This window comes from Eschscholzia californica, unplaced genomic scaffold (assembly GCF_041429995.1).
Source record: "Eschscholzia californica isolate CP2 unplaced genomic scaffold, dmEscCali1.0.p SCAF_4, whole genome shotgun sequence".
Classification (NCBI taxonomy): Eukaryota; Viridiplantae; Streptophyta; class Magnoliopsida; order Ranunculales; family Papaveraceae; genus Eschscholzia; species Eschscholzia californica.
In genome coordinates, this window is record NW_028238461.1 from 55650278 (window position 1) to 55669442 (window position 19165).

Sequence of the window (19165 nt, forward strand, 5' to 3'; positions counted from 1 at the left end):
GAACAGAAGACGTAGAAGCATATTATTAATATATATCTAAATTTTGTACTTTCTCCATTTCGATCACATCCTGTTTGGCACCTACTTTAAAATCTTAACAAACACATTTTTTATAGCCATGTAACTGTCAAGACTAGAGCACAAAATTTTACATCTCTAAAGATCAAACAAGGGGAAGGAAGGTTAACTTGCAGTTCCAAGAGAGAAAAATTCACCTGCACAAACCAAGCTCATTGTAAGGTAAAAATTGCAGATAACTCTGTATTTCTAAAATTATAGGCACAAGCAGTGTTCCACCCACATCAAGAAAGATGGTATTCAATCTTGTAACAGTTGCAAAAGAAACTCGGTAAAAATAGAGAGATTTTGATCTACAGAAACAACTTCAATCGGGAGCAAGCACAGAAAAACCCTATGCCTATCCTTCAAACTGTCAAAAGCTAGATCTTGTTTATAAATAATTTACTGAAAGAACTAGATTAATCTTCTTCTATTTCCCTCGTGCCATTGTTCACCAAACTGGCATAGCGAGGGTAATTCAATACCCAAATCTCAGAGGATTTGTTTCATCAGAGCTCCGAATATATCTGTAACAGATCTTATAAAAACAAGAACCAGGAAGTACCAGCGTTGAATTTCTTATTTAACAAGAGTACCTTTTTAAGAACCATATGATCTCCTCACTGAACTCCTGATGTTTCTCGAAATCTTGACTCCTTCACTAAACACATAAGCACTCTAAAAATTCTTCGCTAACAATCCTTTCTAGCCTTTCTCCTAATGGGTTCAACAAATCCTTGGACTTGTTTTGATACACGACAAAACGGTTGGTTATACCTTCTGATGAAGTTCGTGATTTGTAAAGAGCTGAGATTTCAAAAAATGGGGAGCACGGGCAGAAATCAAAAAACAGCATAAGCCGATAATGTCAACTATCGCCATTCCCTGCAGTTACCACATCTCCAGTTTCCTTCTCCAGATACCTCCTCGTCCCATGGAGAACAATGGCTATGAATCTGCATCAAACAAATCTCGCAAAAAAGATCTGGAGCTGGATCTGTGTGTGAACACATCTGACAAGGTACTGTCATTACATTTACAGGTTCCACTTGAGCACCAACTTCTTGATGATCTTGAACTAGACCATTTTCGTACTGTTCTGAGTAGTCTCCTTGGGGCATCATACCACCATTTGTGGTATTGCCCAAGTTTCCTGATATGTTCGTGGAGGCATCAGATGGGTTAAGCTGGTTATCATCTGTTTCTAGCAATTCGGTAAAAGAAAAATATGTTTGTGGCTCAAAGTCCATATCTTCAAAGTTAAAACCTTCAAAATCAAGCATCTCGTCTTTAAAGTCTTCCATAGGACCGTCCCATGCCACTTGAGGCAACTCTCTCTCTGAGCCCACAAGCTCATTATTTTCGAGAGGGATAGATTCTGAATGAAAACCTCCCATAGAAGTAACATCAGTTTCATTTTCACACTTGGCTTGTCTTCTGACTTGTAATTTTTGTGGCCCCTGCGATAATGTCTCAGAAGCATGCCAGTGAGGTTCTACTTCCGGCTCACTATCCACAATTGGCTCAACTCTTTCAAGAGAAAAGAGAAGCGGATCATCCTCTTCTATGATCATGTCCTCAAACATCGTGTTCCATACCGTAGGAGTGGTTTCCATTACTTCATGTTCTTCGGAGATGGTCTCAGACAACGGACTCATTCCTTGAGTGGTTTCCAATACTGTGGCTAATTGCTTTGAAGCCCTTGTCTTCTTGGGTTTGATATCTTTTGGGTCCATATGAGGACATAGAGGAGATTTCTGCCTCCGACATCTACAACACCTGAACCCAACTACGTCAAAAATTTGAGATTCCTTGAGTTCCAGGGCATCCGCATGGTACCAAGCTGCAGAGAAACAAACATCATTAAGTAATATAACCAGGCATATGCAAAATTTATTGTTAAGATAAACTTTTCTTTTGACAATATCGTTTAGGATAGACTTCTATTTTAGAAATACTTGTTAAGATAAACTGGAGACGTACCATTGCAGGATTCGCAGCGAATATACATTAGATTAGAATCATATGGCTTAGAACAGATATAACATATGGGCATCCTTGAAGGATCAGGATATGCATTGCCTCTAAGAAGAATGTTGGATAGCCGAAAATCAGCTCCAGTCTCATCACTGTTCTTCTTCTTCCATACAACACCAAAAGTTGGAACAGCCGGCTTTTTTCTTTTTTTCGCTGATTTAGTACCAGTTGAAGCTAATTTCTTCACCATGGTTGTGTCATTATTTCGATTAGATGCTAATGGTTGATGATTATTATTTTTCGACACACTTTCATGAACAACCACTGCTTTCTTCTTTTCTTGTCCTTGCCAGCATATTTTACTGATAGCTTGCTTCTTAATGCTCTCATTTAGAGCAAAAGCTCGCGCACAGAAACATGTTTTACATGTGAACTTAACATCTATATCGCCTTTCGGGTCAATTGCTGAAGACTTGGTGCAGTTCTTGTGACAATAACCTGATCAGCAGACAATAGCAAAAGTCATCGGTCACCGGACAACAAACAGTAACCATAATCAACAAAGAAGTATCAAAGAACGCTGTTTTTGCTGATAACATCGCATTCCTAGGACTAGGAAGATAAAATCAACTCAACCATGAGTAAACTAGTCTGGATGACTACAGTCATAATATTAATACCAAGGCTAAATCCCAAGCTTTGTAAATTTTGTAGGTCAACACCCTATACGTATGCTTGTATTTCCTGATATTCAGGGCTATACAGGTGTTATACTGAAGAATAAAGGAAAGTAACTACTGATCTGAGACAGAGGAGTTTGGGTGAACTTGTTATACCTTGACATGCATCACACTTGACAGCATCCCTAGAAACCAAACAGGAGTGTCATTAGATAAAAAGACAAGCTAATAGTTAAAATAGCTTTGAAAGACAAGAAATGAAGGGGAAAATATATGAAATAGATATATACCGGAGTAAGACTTCTTCGTTGCAGGAGGCACAAAAACACTTGTCTACTTTATCTCTCTTGTGCACGAGATACGAAAATACATCCTTCCGTGAAACTTTTAGCTGTTTTCTTTGTAAGTTTGACAAAATAGGCAAGTCTATCTTAGTCAATGGCAGAGGGACCTCAGCTTTTTCTTCAAATTGTTTTATCAAGTACAGAGGAATTTGAGTTTCAGAGAACCAATACTTGTCCTTCCCATCAGGGTTCTCCTCCACTTCAAGAATACTCTTTAGAACACGGGAAGGTAGATGCTTCTGCTCACCAAAACTTAATCCGTAGCTAATCTTCTCGTCTTTCATCTTCTTATCAGAGATGCGAGCATTTCTGAAAACAGCATTTACAGTCTCCACACCTTTGCTGTCCAAAGAGTTATTCTCTGGCCGAGTAAGATCACTCCACCTTACGTGAAGGTCCAGGTATCTAACCTGATAGTCATTGCAATTTGGTAGAAGTCAGGATTCCATGCCATATAATTAAGCACGTGCATATGATGCCAGCCAAATGAAGCAATCACTTGTTTGGGAAATGCTAATACACTTAGCTACAAAACAAAACTATTAGAGTTTCACTAATTGATGCTAATCGTAGTTTTACCATTCTTTCGGGTCTCAATTTTTTAAATCTATGGTATAAAACTCCACAGAGAAAGTCTAAGTAAGCATTTGTTAGATACCAATAGTATTTCACTAGTTGTTTATCAAGCCTATTTTTGAGAAGGAAAAAAAAAGGAACGAGCGAAAAATATAAATCCTCCACAATCAGTTAGGATGTTAACGAACCTGAAGCGCAAGCTGTGCCGCATTCTTACTCATCTCCACTGCAGCTCTCCAGGCAAACCTTCTGCTTCTTTTGGGAATCTCAGAACCTTCAGCGTAATAAACGCCAGTAATCTTTTTTGAACCACCTGCAAATACAACAGTGTAAATGCATCTCTTCTTCTTCAGCTTGTTTATGATCTCATTAACCAAAACAAAGCCGCAAAAATATTAATCGCATTTTTCAGTGTTTTTTACCTTGACGAGCAGCTTTTGTGGCTACGGGGCATGGAAGAATCCCTTTCTGGAAAACAAGCTTCAAAAGTTTCCCTCCACGCCACCATATGAAATTCTTCGAGTCATCGTCACAAGGTTCTGTTACAGTTTCAGATGCTACAGGTTGTTTCCGCCGTCGACCTCCTGATCGTTTCGGTGTTGGTCCATTAGATATTGTACCGCCTTGATTAATGGAGGATTCAACAAACCAATCATCCACCAACTTGACCCATCCCTTGGAGAATACTACTAAACGAATGTTCTCCTCAAGCTGCAAATGGCAATCTAACTTTAACTTAAAAGAGATAATATGCGGACATAAATGTAAAGATAGCATTGAGTTCCATTTTAGTTGGCATTCCTTCAACATAAGAAAAGTTTGTTTTGTTGTTTGAAAACTTCGAATGAATTGTATGCACTGAAAACTTTGGACAACATGAAGAAAAGTCCGTTATAAATCCATCCGGAACACCAGAAAGATATCCATGCATCTAAGCGAAGAAAGGCAGATGTGCGTGCATGTAGATGCAATTATGCAAAAAAAAAGGTATAGAATATGCTTGCTACGAATATCTATAAGACAAGACTTACTTCGAGCAAGAGGGGCTTTAGCGCATCGCATGTTGAAGCTTGTTGAACTCTCTTACGCCACTGTTTTCTATAATTTGGAGTCAAGAAGGGACCAACTACTAAACCACGTAGACGCTCCTCCATGTAGAAAATGTATGATGCAATGCCAGGGAGATTTCCCTCCCCGGACATTACAGGCCGAAGGGCACCAAGGTTCCTCAGAGGTCCTTTGACGGCATGCAAGGCTGCTAAGTTCAACAAACATCCTTTCTTGCACGTAGCAGAAGATTTACAAGAAAGACACCAACCACATCTTTCCCTCGGGACTTCTGTAACCTTTCTTTCAGAATTTGGCCACAGAAAACGAATGGTTGCTGACGAGAACGCTTTAACTTGAACAGAGACATTTTCAGAAACTATCTTCTTGTTGTTGGATGAAGCTTGAGTCCCAGAAATCCGATGCTCTTCTGATGAAAGAACAGCAAGGTTAGCAGCTGAGGATGCAGCAACATCACCAAGACTGTACTGATTTACATAACTCTGAGGCTTGAAGAGAGCCCCCATATACGAACAATCACCATTTGTTTCTCCTTCAGTTATCCCACGAGCACTACAACTACCAACTATGCTTTCAGAAGACAAGTTTAAAGTGTCACTTTTTACTGGAAGAAACATGTCACCCGCATCTTTACTGCTTTGATGGGCTGAGTTGGATAAGTCGGCACGGATGATGATGGATCCACTAGACATCGTAGATTCTGTTCCAAACTGCTCAGGGATCTTGGTATCTGCTGATGGGCAAAATTGTTGAGATGTTGCGCCATCTGTGTCCAAACCTGGAATAGCAGCTTCGTTCGCAGTACCCAGTAAGGTACCATTCACACCCCCCGCATCATGATTCTCCGGAGACAACATCAGCGCATCCTCTACATTATTTTCAACTACACTGCTCGGACAAATGTCCCTCCCAGAATCAATCAGTTTATCAGTATCTTTCGCGGAAGCGCTTGAAGGAACTAATGCCAGTACATTTTCCTTCCCCTCCGCCAGATTTGTCATGCCTTCAGTTCTGTCAAGTAAAGAGAGGTTCTTTTCTTCCGGAATCCCCCAGTAATCTAATATTCCCCTGCATATCCCAGAGAAAAGGATCCTATATTGCACAGAAGAGAAAACATCACGCAGAACTTTTGGAATGTCATTCTGATTGTAGTATCTGGAAGCAAGTATTTCGCCAACTGAGGACTTCAGCCTGCAATTATTCATCAGAAAATGACATTAATAGCATTCAAGCAGATTCTAGAGGACTTCTCACGAAGACAAATCTGAACCAAATGCTCCACTAGAAAAGAGAGAGGCACACAGTGTTACAAATTAAGAAACAACCAAACAGACAAGAACAAAAACGATAGAAGGGGCTCAAAGCCTTACACAAGCAAGTGATTGCAAGAACCAAGATACACCTGGCCATATGGATCAACACCAAAGAACTCCGCGCCCTTCAGACCTGTTCCAATTCTCAAAGATGACTCCGTATTAGCCGTACATTCAGGACAAAACCAGTCCCCTTCTGGTAAGAGCATTTTGCTCACACCAATACATCTTGAATGATAAACGGCGGGACACCCATCACAGCAGAGCAAGGTCCCATCCATGCCGCAGAGCTTGCACTCGTCACTGTTTCCATCTTCATCAACATCGGCGACATCCTTATCGATATTAGTACTACCGCAGACCGAAAAACTTCCATGCTGAGATGGTTTCAAATCCTGAGAATTGGTGACAATTTCCATAGATCCAGGATCCTTCCAAGCTGAGGTTTTCACGAATTTCGGATGTACACTTCGCAGGCCATTTGCAGAAGGAAGATTTGCAGTTCCATCAGAATCTGTTCCTACCTCTGAATTCTCCCGCATATCAATCTCTGCACGCAGTTCCGCAGATTCTATGACATCATCGCACAAGATTTGCAAAATCATCAGCTTCCTAGACACAGATAAACTGTAATAATCATTGTCTAGGACATCATTGTAAAATCCTTTCCACTCAGATCCCTTCGCGTACCCCATTACTAAGAGATATTCAACGACATAAACTGGCCACGTGAATGTGTCAAGTAAATTCCAGTCAAGGCGCCTGCAATAAAAGCAAATATGGTGAAGATTTGAAACTCGACTTCTAAATTACGACAAAACTAAGAAATTTAGCGAAAATGTTTTGGTAAAAATAGTTCCCCTTGTTGTGGGTATACTGCGTGCATAGGTCCCACATATAGATTCCCACTAGCCAATGTTCTAAAGCCCTTTAAGACGCTCACAGGATGTCTCTATACATTGAGGGAGAGGAGTAAAAGCTCGTGGCCAGTTGATTGTAACGGCTAAAGAAGTAGAAGTAAAAAAGCTTGTTCATCAGTTCATCCAATATGCATGGTTTCTTTTTTTAACAAATCCAAGAGGTATTTAGTGAATGCATGTTCAAGAACAAGAGGCCCACATCTATCATCGTTCATCTTGGGTCATCGAAGCGTCTCGACCGACAATTCCACTTTGAACATCATTTATATGGTATGGTTCTATACTTAAGCATGAGCTAGGAATACGCTGTGATATGTCCAAGCATATCTAGATCAAGGTTTTGCTACAAGCACTATATGTAACTAGCACCATTGACTAACAAATACGTCAAAATCATAGTAAACCCTCTGCCAAACTAAGAGATAGAGTCCTTTCTTAAAAAGTACCTTAAGCATTTTGAAGCTAGCTCGACCCCGTCAGAAGAAACCATCTCAAGATGACGTCTCAGCGCACGCATGAGTGAGTAATGAATTGCGTCCAGCAAAGAATTAGGGCCAGCATAGTTTAGTGAGCCCACTAGATCATCCAGTTGGAAAGGGCTTAAGTATAATTGGGTGCTAAATGACCGCAAAAACTGATATACAGAGAAAAGATATGAAACAGATTCCTCTGGTACATTGATATTTCCAGAGGACGGAGGCAATGTCGGTGGTGGTGGAATAGCCGGGGCATCATTCTTTGAGGAGGAATCATGAAGAGACTCACATGAATCGCTAGAAGAATCATCATCTGCATCAAGAATAGGATTCTCAAGCACTACTGGTTCAACATCTGATTTAGAACCACATTCATCGTCCAGGCTCATCTTACTAATAGGAGTCGTTCCAGTGCCATGAGCATCATTTGCTGGTTCCACAACCTTACTGGCTGATCTCTTGCTAGGTTTCTTTGAATTACGCGAAAAAATCAACTGATCTAATTTTTTCCTACTAGCAATCATCTTAGAATCAAAATTTCTCTCTTCCACAAGAATCTCACTGACTTCACTGGACTCCAGATCTTCTGAATCTCCATCCTCATAATCAACTCTGTATAATCCTATACTATAAGATACAACTTTCCCAAGAAAAATCCCATACCCTTCAAAGTCCTTCCTCACATATCTTCCCACTAAAGCCCTAGGTTTCGTTTCAACAACCTTCTTCCTAGTCTTGGAATTCCTCTCTGGTCGATCAATCTTCACATCAGGAGTATCCCTCTTCTTTCTCTTCCTTCCACGACCTACTGATTTAATTTCCTCAGGTTCCATTCACGGCTACAAGTTGAAACCCTTTGTTCCACAAAAACTGAATAGAAGCACTCCTTTTAAACCTAACAAATCGAAATCAACACAAACCACATAAAACTTCAGGAAAAGAAAAAAAAAAATCAGCCTCAAAATGAAATCTAGGGTTTCTGGAGATAACGGGAAACGCAGGTAAAATCAACCATATTATACAGAGAGAGATGAGAATAGCTACAGAGAAAGTACAGATAAATCGATTCAGGTACCGCAAAATCTAAACAGACGGGAAAAGGTATCAGATTTTTCTGCGGAAAAAAGGATTCTAGAATCTAGATGCTAAAACGGTGAAAAAACGATAAAGTAAAAGGAAAAATAAGGGTTGCGTATGAAATTAATGTACCTGTTTTAGGGTTTGATAACCGCCATTTGAGAGACGCTTGAAGCTTCGAAAGAGGGAAGAGATTTGGAGAGATTTAGAGAGAGAGAGAGAGACCTAAATGGATTTTGAAGAGAGAGACTGACGTCCTCTTCTAACTCCTCGACTCGTGTGGGTTAACATCTGTTACATTTAACTCGACCGGATCGGGACTCACAGTTTCGAGTGAGTTTAGCCGTATGAATCGGTCAAGTATTTTCACTTAACTCAGTTACCAAGAAATTCAACAAACTAATTTAAAAGGAGATAAACTCGGATTTTTGATAACTTGTCTATTTAAACAAAATTTATAATAATAATTTTTCTAAAATAAACGGTTTGAATCGGCGGTGTTGAGTTTGTGTCAGAACGAGTCAAATCGGGCGAGTCAAATCGGGCGAGTCTTAGAAAAAAACGTGAAAGTTAACGACGCAAGGAATTTCTGTGACGCATTTGCCTATGTATTTATGTACCATGAGAGAAAAGCCATTAAAAGTTGAATAGAAAAGGGTTTTGGCGGGAGATTACTCCATGACTGTGCAAAGAACCGCCAATTTTTGGATTAGGAAGTAAGGAAAATGTCATGGTAAATAACGGTTTTTCTTTCTAGTGGTACCACGACTACTTTTTTTTGAAAATTAGTTTACATTCCTTGTCTAGGTTTGTTTTCGTGTTCTATAGTAAGAGTATATGAATTATTGAGCTCCCTTAAGATTTTGTTTATCTCGTTAGAAAGAAGCACGTGATACTACCCACACTAGCTAGTGTTTTCTTATTGCGCTTTTCAGTTGTGGTATGGAGAATAACTACTATTTTTCAGTTGAAGAATACGGGTGTCAGACCTTATCATTCAATCGAGTCAATGTATTCTATTCTGATTTTGTTACGCTATGCGTCTATTTTCTTAGATGGTTTAGTACCCTCTCATATACATTGTTACACATTTTTTTTTTTTGAAAGACATTGTTACACAATTAGCGTCATATATTGTATGCTTTTTAATGCATCATTTGTGTGCATATCTCCCGTTTAGAAAACCTTTATTTATGTGGTAAATTGGTAAGCTATCACTGAAGTTGTATTTGTAAATCTACCGTAATATTCAATATTGACAACTTTCTTACACAGGTAATGGTTTGGGATAAATTATAAGTATCTATCTGCATTTTTGTTGTAGGTTCTCGTTTTGCATTAACCAGAACAAGCACTTGAAATACGAGTTAGTGTGTCCTGAAGTATTAGAAATATTATCATCTATCGTGAATTATTCGAAATATGGCAATCTGATACATAGATCATGATTTGGTATGAACTATCAGTATATATCTGCATTCCCCATGTATCTCATTCCGCGTTAACTAGAATAGCACTTGAAACGTGTAGTGTACATCTCAAAGTGTTGTATACATTTATCATAATTCATTTTTCAGTTGTACAATGGAAAATAACAATGTCTGAAAAATAGGTTAGCTTGTATACCATGGTAAAAGAATGTGTCTAGCAAATGCCATACTAAGATAATAATACCAAGGTGGAAAAAGGTTCCCCCAAAGAAAACCACCAAGCCAGATTTGTCTATTTGATCCACGGAGCTACTCACATTTTTTGTGTGTAGCCTCTCAATTCATGTTAACAAACACAATGCCTGAAATTGAGTTGAAGACTATACAAGAACCAATTTTGTTTTTACCCTTAATACTATCCACTGTTCTTTGCTTGGCCTATATATAGATGTAAATGCAAATGGAAAAATGTTACAGCAGAACTCCCGAACCAAATAGGCCTAAAACCGCTTTATATCACATCGTACACTAGGTTTCAAGTCGACGTCCAATAATTTATCAAAGTTTCTTTTTATATGAATTCCAAGAGTAACGTGTGACTTACAGGTTTCAGAATAGATGCACAACCAACTGGCTAAACAGTCGTTGGCAATAATTTATCAAAGTTAAAAAAGATAAATGAGAGGTAAATTCCTCATTGGTCACGGAGGGAATCAAGTCACAAGTGGCGGAAAACCTCTCTTGCAGAACTACTCGTTGGGACAAGAGAGGTCCACGGCCACACAACACTGGGTCAATGAGAGATCAACTTCCTGGCTCTCTCTAAAAAGTGGTAGGAGCGAGTTTTAGAAAAAATGGGAATAGCTTTTTAACCAGATTCGATAAATCAAGATGAGCTACCAACGGGATATGATATGATCTGCAACTTTGATAATTAGTAACTTATCGAAATTAAGTATTACTGTCAGCAATCAACGAAAACTAAAGAACCAGAATACCAGATCAATCAAACAACAGCTTCAAGAGGATTATTGACAAACTGGTTGCTCAGAGAACATCTGCAAGCATAACAATCTACCCCTTTCCTTCCTATAATCATGTATTGTACAGAACAAATACGATGAGACATCGAAAAAAATTCAGGATCTTAGTACGATTGCAGCTTAGACCCAGAAAACAAGCCAATGACGATTAGAATCTACGTCTGTGAGACTCAAAAACAACCTACTATTATAACTGAGGTATTACTCTTCACTAATACACTATATTAAGCGTTTAGTTAAGAACTTGGACTAAACATTTCAACATTTCGTAATGGATTAGTTACATATAAGAAGTATAATTGCAACACAATGGGCCGTATCTCACTAATTCACCGAAGAAGTCGTGCGCGCGATTTAGATGATGACAATAATTCATCAGATTCAGTATTATTGGGGTAAGTTATATTTTCATAAACACAATATGCAAATATAAACATTCAAAAATGCTGAAAACTTCTTAGAAAAACCACTCAATCGAGATAGTTGTTTAGTGGATACCATTCATGTTCCCTAAAATCACCAATCTTAACACGACGATAAACTACAGTAAACGTACAACAAGTCTAATGAACACCCAGGACACTGTTGAGTGAATAGAAACAACATACACAAAAGAGGCTGAAAAAAAAACCATACAACCTGTGAGAATAGTCCCACATTGACAAAGAGAAATCTCATGGCCAAGTAAATAATACCTACAGCCTCTCCTCTCTTTGCCAATTGGTTACGACTTTGGTTTCTCAGTTCAGTGAAAATATGATTCAACCAGTATCATAATCTCATAGGCTACGGTAAGATATGGACATGACTTACCAAGCAACACTTTAACCAGCAAGTAGGTTTATACACAACCATTGCTAAGAAATAAGAGATTTTGATTTTCTCATATTCTATATTAGTAAAAACATTTATAAGGTAAATTTCTATATACTAAGGTTTCAGAAGACCATTTCAAGAACTTAATGGCACAATGTCAAATATTTTTTACAACTTTTAAGCCAATTGAAATGGCCAAAGAAATGGTACCTGCAGTTCACCTTTAAGAGAAAAGGAAAGCACTCAATGCTCAGACAATAACGTCCAACTCCCGGATGAATTTCTCAATGGTAGAAAAGAATTCAGAGAACTGCATAGCTTTTACGTTGACAAGTTTTGTTCGCCATTGAGAGTTCGAGAAATATAATAGCTCCATGACTATTTGCCCAAGTATGGAAACACTCTTCGATAGAGCTCTTAAACTGTGACTTGGCATCTTTGTACTAGAATGGACTCGGGAGTCAAGGCAAGCTGAAGTCAGTATCATTACTTAGATTCCAAATAATCATCCAAGCCTCCACTGCTAGCACACTCCATTAAAGCTTTTGCATTAAGTTCTCTCTCATATCTCCAGAGGTAATTTAGACCCACAAGAAGCTCTGTTATAGCACCTTCTGTCTTCTCGAGATCTGCAAAGTAAAGAGTCTGTACTAGAAGCACATTTGTCCTGGAAATCAAGTGTTGCTGCTCGAAAGTCCGTTCAGACTGCCACCTAATCATGTTATGTGCAAGTGGAGCCAACCACTCTAATATTCTTGTCAATGCCTCTTTCCATTCAGATGCAAGCTCCGGGTCATAAATGGATGAATTTTTCACATAGGATTTTAGTCTTGATCTTAATGCTGCTCTTATACGTGTCGGTAACATGTAATAAAGGTCATCTCGGGCGTCAGGACCAATTAAGTGAGGAGATGCCACTAGCTTCTCAATTATGATGATAACATTTGAATAATGGAGAGCTAAAGCAGCTCCGCCAAGAGTTGATGGAGGAGCAGTCAATCGCCTCGACTTGAAACTGAAAAAGCCCGGTTTAGACTGAAGTACGTTATTGTGTATAACGAGTTCTGTGCTAACATTCTTTGCCACTCCTAGAGTTCCTGATAAAGAACCATTTGAGCTCAGAGAACTATCAGTAGGTGCAGAGCTCTCAAGTACTGGAGAATCCTTGCCACCCATCATGCATCCTTTAAAAGGTCCCACATGAGTCAACCTCTTGATTTTTGGATGACTATGCTTCCCATTAAGGTTAGAGGAATGGTCATCAATCAGCCATTTTTTATTGTTCATTCTATGAGTACCTGAAAGTGGCCCAGATCTTGTAATTGATCTACTGAGAGGCTTTGATTTTGTGATCGATCTTCCAAGAGGACCTGAAGAGAATCTAGTTATGTTATTATTCTCAGACGGATGAACTGAAACTGAGTGGCTTCGAGGAAAATGATTGGTTTTCATGGCTCCTGAATCGTTTGTCATCCCTATAGCTGCAGTTTGATGTATTCCAAAAACGTGTTTGATCCTCTCAAAAATTGTGAACAGTGACCGAGCTAGAAGGCGGATTGTATAGTCGTAAGTCTTGTTCCACAGAGAAATCTGTCTTAGACTCTTAACCTCCTGCCTCTGCCAGATAACCTTCTGTTGAAATTCAAGAACTCTTACAACATTCGGGTCATCGCTATTCTGCATTCTCCTCAATGACTGCTCAAGCTCTGCTAAAACTTCTAGCTCTTGGTACAAATTTGTACCAAGTGCAATAAACCTCCCCATTTTCTTAACTTTCCTATCCATCTTCTTCCAAGTAAATTCCCAACCAACAGTGCCCATTTCATTCTTGATCAGATCATCAAATATATTATCTAATCGCTGCCATATGGGTTCATTACACTTTTTCCCAAGCCTAGCTACAGATCTTGCCAAAATTTCAAAGTTTTCTATTATCTCTGTACAGGCCAATTGTACAAGGAATTCATCATCATCTGAAACAAGTTTCCTAACACCATCTGAGTTCATAATCTCTTCTCTTAACCTAATAACCTGCTTATCACTAAGGCTTTGCCATAAATGAACTACCTTTGACATCAAACTAGAAACTTCAAAAGCTAACACTCCAATTACCAATTTTTCTGGTTCCTTACTGGAATTCTTCCATAGACTACGAAACCATGACTCCTTAACCATTTTCTCCCAATGAATTCAATTACAGAAAAAAAAAAAAACACAAAGTTGGTACCTTGAAAAATGCTCAAGAAATCTCCTAATCTCCTGCATCAAAAAATAAAAATTTAACATGAATCAGTTTACATCCAGGATAAAGTAACAGAAAATTAGCAATTCCTTGAAGTCATATTCTCTAAATTACTCAAAATGCATAAACGTAAAGCAAAAAAAAAGCCCTAACTTTACCTTGTGAAAACAAAAAGTTGTTACCAGAGTGACAATTTGCATAAAAGTAGTCAAATAGAAGTGGAAAATGAGTGAAATTTATCCCTAATTCTCACACCAACTCTACTGATTAAACTAAGATGGAGTTTACCTATCAAAAAGGTAAATAGAAAACAACAACAACAAATGAAAATGAAAAGTACTGAAGAACTCACCAATTCTTAGATGAACTATGAACAACAACAAATTATCCTCAATCAGCCCCAAAAATCTTCCAAAATGACACACAGATCTTAGAGAGAGAAAAAAAATTAGGGTTCTTAGAGAGAGAGAGAGAGAGAGATTTGGCAGTTGAGCAATGGAAAGTTGAAGAATGGCACGCGGTTTAGTGAGGCGGTTTTAGTTAATGAGGAAGTAGTTAGGAAGCTACAAATTCTGACTAAGCGCCATTAAAATCACACCACACCACACCCGAAATCTCAGTAAAGAAGAAAATGGAAAAAACCAGAAAAAGTGAAATCGGAAAAACAGAAGATCGATTTGGAAAGATAATAAGGACTAGTAGCAAATTCCAGCGTCATATGCCCGCAACCGGTCTAACCCAGTCTAACCCGTTGGACCGGTTTTTGTTATACCTCGAAAACCTAATAAAAATAGTTTTCCATAATCCAACGGTGAGGAATAATGGATAAAATGTTGGACATTGAAATCTACATCAATGTATTTTTTTTTATCTTTTATTAATAGTAGTTGTTTAATAATTAATCTTGTGTTTAGTCCAAATTAAACATGATTAGTGTGAGTTTATTTTAATAGAAGCTAACAAAAGGTGTTTGGTGTGACTTGTTTTCCTTGTTGTTTGCCTACTTTTTCTTTTGTCTCAATATACTAGTAGTAATCAATCAACCTCTGTTTTTATTAAGTAAAATCAAGTGTGTGTGTGTGTAATGGATAAAAATCAAGTGTGTGTGTATTAATTAAGTAATTTGTATTATATCAATTTCAGTAATGCGAGGAAGGCCAATAGACTATACAAAATGATGTCACATGTGATCCAATTCAATCGTTATTTTAACTATTTACTGTCATTTTGATAAAATTCATTTTTGTTAGAGGATATTTGTGATTCTCACGCTCCAAAGAAAGCTTATACAATTGGCACAATGAATTTATAGATAATTTTATCTTAACGTGACTCGATTAAAAATTTTAAAACTTTCAACAAAAAAACAATTAAAATCTTAAAAGTTAATAGTTTTTGCTAGATTTGACTTGAAGGATATTTGGAGTTATTTGAGGTTCATTTGATTCAAGCAATTAAGAAAAGAGAAACAAACATTGACAAAGATTATGATTGTTGATTTGGGGTCATTTTTGTATTATAATTCGTTCTATTGATAAAAAAAAATACAAAAAGAAAAAGAGATTTCGACATATCATTTGCACAACTACTCATGGCGAGTCCGCAAATGAACGGATTGAACTTGATTGTAATATTATGTGTTCTTATATTTTTTCATTCTTTAGTCTACTCATTCGATAAAACTAAATGATACGGAATTTGATTTAAGTTACATCAAACTTCGAATCAGATTTCAAATTTGATTTAAAATAACAAACGATCTCTTATACAAATTTGTTTGTTTAAATATTTTAAATTTTGTGCATCACCTGTTGGTGTAGTGGTAGGACATTCCTCTTAAGTCCACAAAGTCTTGGGATCGAGTCTCGGTGGAAGCAGTTTCTAACCAAGATTTATCCCATGTAATTTATGCACTAAATAAAATAGATATTGTCGGACTTTAGGCTCTTTGTTGTCGGGCTTCAGGCCTCTTCAATTGTTGGTTCAACTTAGGCGGTTATCATGTTTATCACATTTTAGTAATACATACGTAGATTGTAGTCCATTTCTCCAATAAATAAATAAATATATATTTGAAATTAGTCCAATTTAATTATATATAAGTAGGACCCTATTTATAAACAGAAGTGTGTTGGTCTCTTTCAACAACAAATAAAGTGTGTTGCTCTTATTTATAACAACCCCAACTAATAATAATTGTCGACCATTACCGGGAAAGTGACATCCAATAACCAAATACATTTGGTCAATGGTCAATGGATTTAGATAGAATGGTTGGTGACAAGTGGTCGGTGCTATCCCTAATTTTCATCCACACTCATAACAAGTATGTAGGCATCTGTCCATTTGGGCAGCCTAAGGGCAAAGCCAGTGTGGGGCTCGGGTTCCCAATTTTGGGAGTCCCAGGGCGTTGTCTCAATTCCAACGTCAGGCTCTCAGCAGAGGCTCCCAAATCCAAATAATGTACGTGCGCGAAGTACGTGTGCGAAATTTTGATTTTAGATTTCGACTATAAATTAAAATGTGATATTGTCCGAGATAGATAATTTAAAAAAGATAAACACAAAAAAAAAAAAAAAAAAATTCAAAAGTAGCTTAAAACATTTTAAGAAGATTAAACAAAAAAATAATTGAAAAAAAAATAAAAAAAATTAGGGGTGGATCCCATTTTTAGGGGATCCACCTCATTTGTTACCGTTGGGAAACCCCAACGGTAACATTTTGGGACTGGGAGCCCGGAAGCCTGGGGTTCCCAGCCCCACCGAGAGCCCAGCCCCGGGGCTCCCGGGTTGGGCAGCTACATATGGGGGCTGGGCTCTCAAAATTCAATTTTTGGGATAGATGATGATGTTTTGATTGAGATAGATCAACATTGGGGGAGAGCGTCAAAATATGAGATATATGTCTATGGTCAATTTTTTTTTTTTTTTTTTTAATGAAAGGGCTATGCTCAAGTTGAATAAAGTGTTTGTGAAGAGGGATGAAACTTTTTTTTTTTAAAAAAAAGCCTTCTGATGAACAAAAAGAAGAGAAATGGTTGAGATCGAAAGAGAGAGAAAAAGGAATCGATAACCAGAGAGAGAGAGAGTTTGATATTAATTTAATTCTCTCCGTTACATTATTGTAAGTTACATGAATGTATGTTTATAGGGACATACAAAGGTGAATTAGGGTTTCCTAATTAAGATATCAAGTATCTAAATTATAATATACATTAAAGATCTTCATGAACCGAGACCATTCGGTTGGCCGAGTGGAAGTGGGTCGGAGGATCCTAATATTCCCCCTCAAGTTGGAGCGTGAATCAAAATAATGCCAAACTTGCCAATAACATTCAAACGGAGTCGCTCCTCGAGTTTTGGTGAATATATTCGCTAACTGGCTTTTGAAGATGTGAAGCACGTTGCAATGACATTGTCCCTGATATTCTCACAAACGGTGTGGTAGTCGATCTCAATGTGTGTTTGTACGTTCATGGAAGACGGGGTTGTCAGCTATATGAATAGTTGCACGATTGTCACAATAAACTGTCATCGCGCTAGAGTGGTCGATACCAAAATCGAGCAAAAGATATTTTAGCCATCTGAGCTCACAAGTGAGAGTCGTAGAGGCACGATATTCTGTCCGGACAGAAGATTAGACAACGATGTGTTGCTTTTTAGATTTCCAGGATAAAAGACTGGAACCGAGCATCGTAAAGTAGTCGGTGGTAGAGTGACGAGTGAATGGACAACCAGCCTAATCAGAATCACAGTAACCTTTGATATGAAAAGAAACTGTCAGCGGAGAGAAAAATACCATTGAAATAATCGACCAATCAGTTATTAATCACAATGATTAAAGAAAATCGCCAGAATGTGAAAACTAAACATGAAACAGGATAAAATGAAGTTCAAATAAAATGGAACCTGTGAAGTCTTTTTGCAATAACAAATTGTTGTACCTATTGGACTTGGGTCTAAGTGTCAAAAGCGGAGACGATATCGATAAATGATAAAGTTGGACGCGTCGCACGCACAAACACCACTTAAACCACTTTTACCAATTACAATACATGTGTTATTCACAGACACCACATTTTTCAAACTTTGGTCGACTACTCACCGACGACCACCACAAAGTCTTTCTCTATTTTTTTAACCAAACTTAGTGTTGTTTATTCATATCAAGAGGGAGCTAGACTCCGATTACAGTTTTGCCAAGAAAAAGAGATTATCTGTTGCCAAACACAGACATGCCTAATCGCCTAGAAGACATGGTTAGAGTATATGCTTCAACGTTTATTAATCTATGTCCACCACTCTTTGGTGCAGCGGTTGGACACCCCTCTTAAGTCCACGAGGTCGTGGGATCGAAGCTCGTTTCAAGCAGTTTACCATCAAGATTTATCCCATGTAATTTAAGCATACATATAGTAAATAATAAAAGGGAGAATTATTGAAACCCCCCACTTTTCATAATGCGTTTACTTTCTTGCCCTCTTACGTTTTACCCCACCTGATGCAGGGGCACCCGGCGTGGAGACTTTTTCCATGACCGAACCCGGTCATGGACCAACCGGCCAGAGAGAGTAGATTTAGGAAGTCCCTATTTTAGTATGATTATTAGATAATTTAGGTTTAGGTAATTATGCTATTTTAATATTTTCAATAATTGGAAAGGTCCAGATTTGAGTCTAGTTATTTAGGCAGTTGCAGTATTTTAATTATTTAGGAAAGTCTAATTCAAGTCTATCTAGGAAAGTCCAGAATCCTATAAAAGGATATCTAGTTTGTTTATTATTCTCAGATTGAGAGAAAAACCCCATTGAAGTTTTAATCAAGTTTATTATTTAGAGTTATTTGATCTTTATTTTCATCGTTCTTATTTAATTATTCATCTCTTTTAATTCCGCTGCGTTTCTACATCACCACCTTTTGGTAATGCGTTTACTAAAACCCCCACCTTTTATTAGTAATTACTGAAACCCTCACCTTTTGTTTTACTGAAACAAATTAATGGTCAATTTCAGACAAAAAATGGAAACCTAGTTGGACAATTCCCTAATTCGAAGAATCCTAACTCGAAATTGAAGAAGTTCTAATAAAGTACACCACTAATTCGAAGATTTCTAGCTCGAATAAATGTAGTTCCAATCGACAAT

The 19165-nt window shown here is 37.8% G+C and overlaps 2 protein-coding genes across 4 annotated transcripts; both read right to left on the reverse strand.

Annotated features, from left to right (window-relative positions):
* LOC147546483 (DDT domain-containing protein PTM-like) lies at positions 1-9099 on the reverse strand. Of its 2 annotated transcripts, XR_015224289.1 has the most exons (11): positions 8624-9099; positions 7385-8309; positions 6076-6780; positions 4669-5896; positions 4060-4348; positions 3826-3950; positions 3008-3471; positions 2874-2902; positions 2044-2535; positions 657-1903; positions 1-215 (listed from the first exon to the last, which is right to left on the reverse strand). XR_015224289.1 is itself a non-coding variant. In XM_086638361.1 (10 exons), exons 2-10 carry the CDS (start codon positions 8245-8247, stop codon positions 933-935), a joined length of 5166 nt encoding a protein of 1721 aa, XP_086494487.1. In that variant the 5' UTR covers positions 8248-8309; positions 8624-9099; the 3' UTR covers positions 237-932. The 2 variants fall into 2 exon arrangements, 1 of the variants encoding a protein (XP_086494487.1); XM_086638361.1 differs by lacking the exon at positions 1-215 and having other exon boundaries at positions 237-1903.
* Positions 9100-11818: 2719 nt separating this feature from the next.
* Positions 11819-14873, reverse strand: LOC147546484 (type-1 restriction enzyme mjaxp r protein (DUF668)). 2 transcript variants are annotated; one of them, XM_086632891.1, is made up of 2 exons: positions 14375-14873; positions 11819-14039 (listed from the first exon to the last, which is right to left on the reverse strand). In XM_086632891.1, exon 2 carries the CDS (start codon positions 13953-13955, stop codon positions 12267-12269), a length of 1689 nt encoding a protein of 562 aa, XP_086489017.1. In that variant the 5' UTR covers positions 13956-14039; positions 14375-14873; the 3' UTR covers positions 11819-12266. The 2 variants fall into 2 exon arrangements, with proteins under 2 accessions (XP_086489017.1, XP_086489018.1); XM_086632892.1 differs by having other exon boundaries at positions 11819-14036; positions 14375-14757.
* Positions 14874-19165: the final 4292 nt, after the last annotated feature.

Bases quoted from the DNA above. Each gene is read 5' to 3' on its own strand.
- LOC147546483 (XM_086638361.1), bottom strand. From the start codon at position 8,247: ATGGAACCTGAGGAAATTAAATCAGTAGGTCGTGGAAGGAAGAGAAAG. The intron at 3,951-4,059 runs GTAAAAAACACT...TTGTATTTGCAG, and splicing joins CACAAAAGCTGCTCGTCAAG to GTGGTTCAAAAAAGATTACT. The intron at 2,536-2,873 runs GTATAACAAGTT...TCTGCTGATCAG, and splicing joins CAAGTGTGATGCATGTCAAG to GTTATTGTCACAAGAACTGC.
- LOC147546484 (XM_086632891.1), bottom strand. From the start codon at position 13,955: ATGGTTAAGGAGTCATGGTTTCGTAGTCTATGGAAGAATTCCAGTAAG.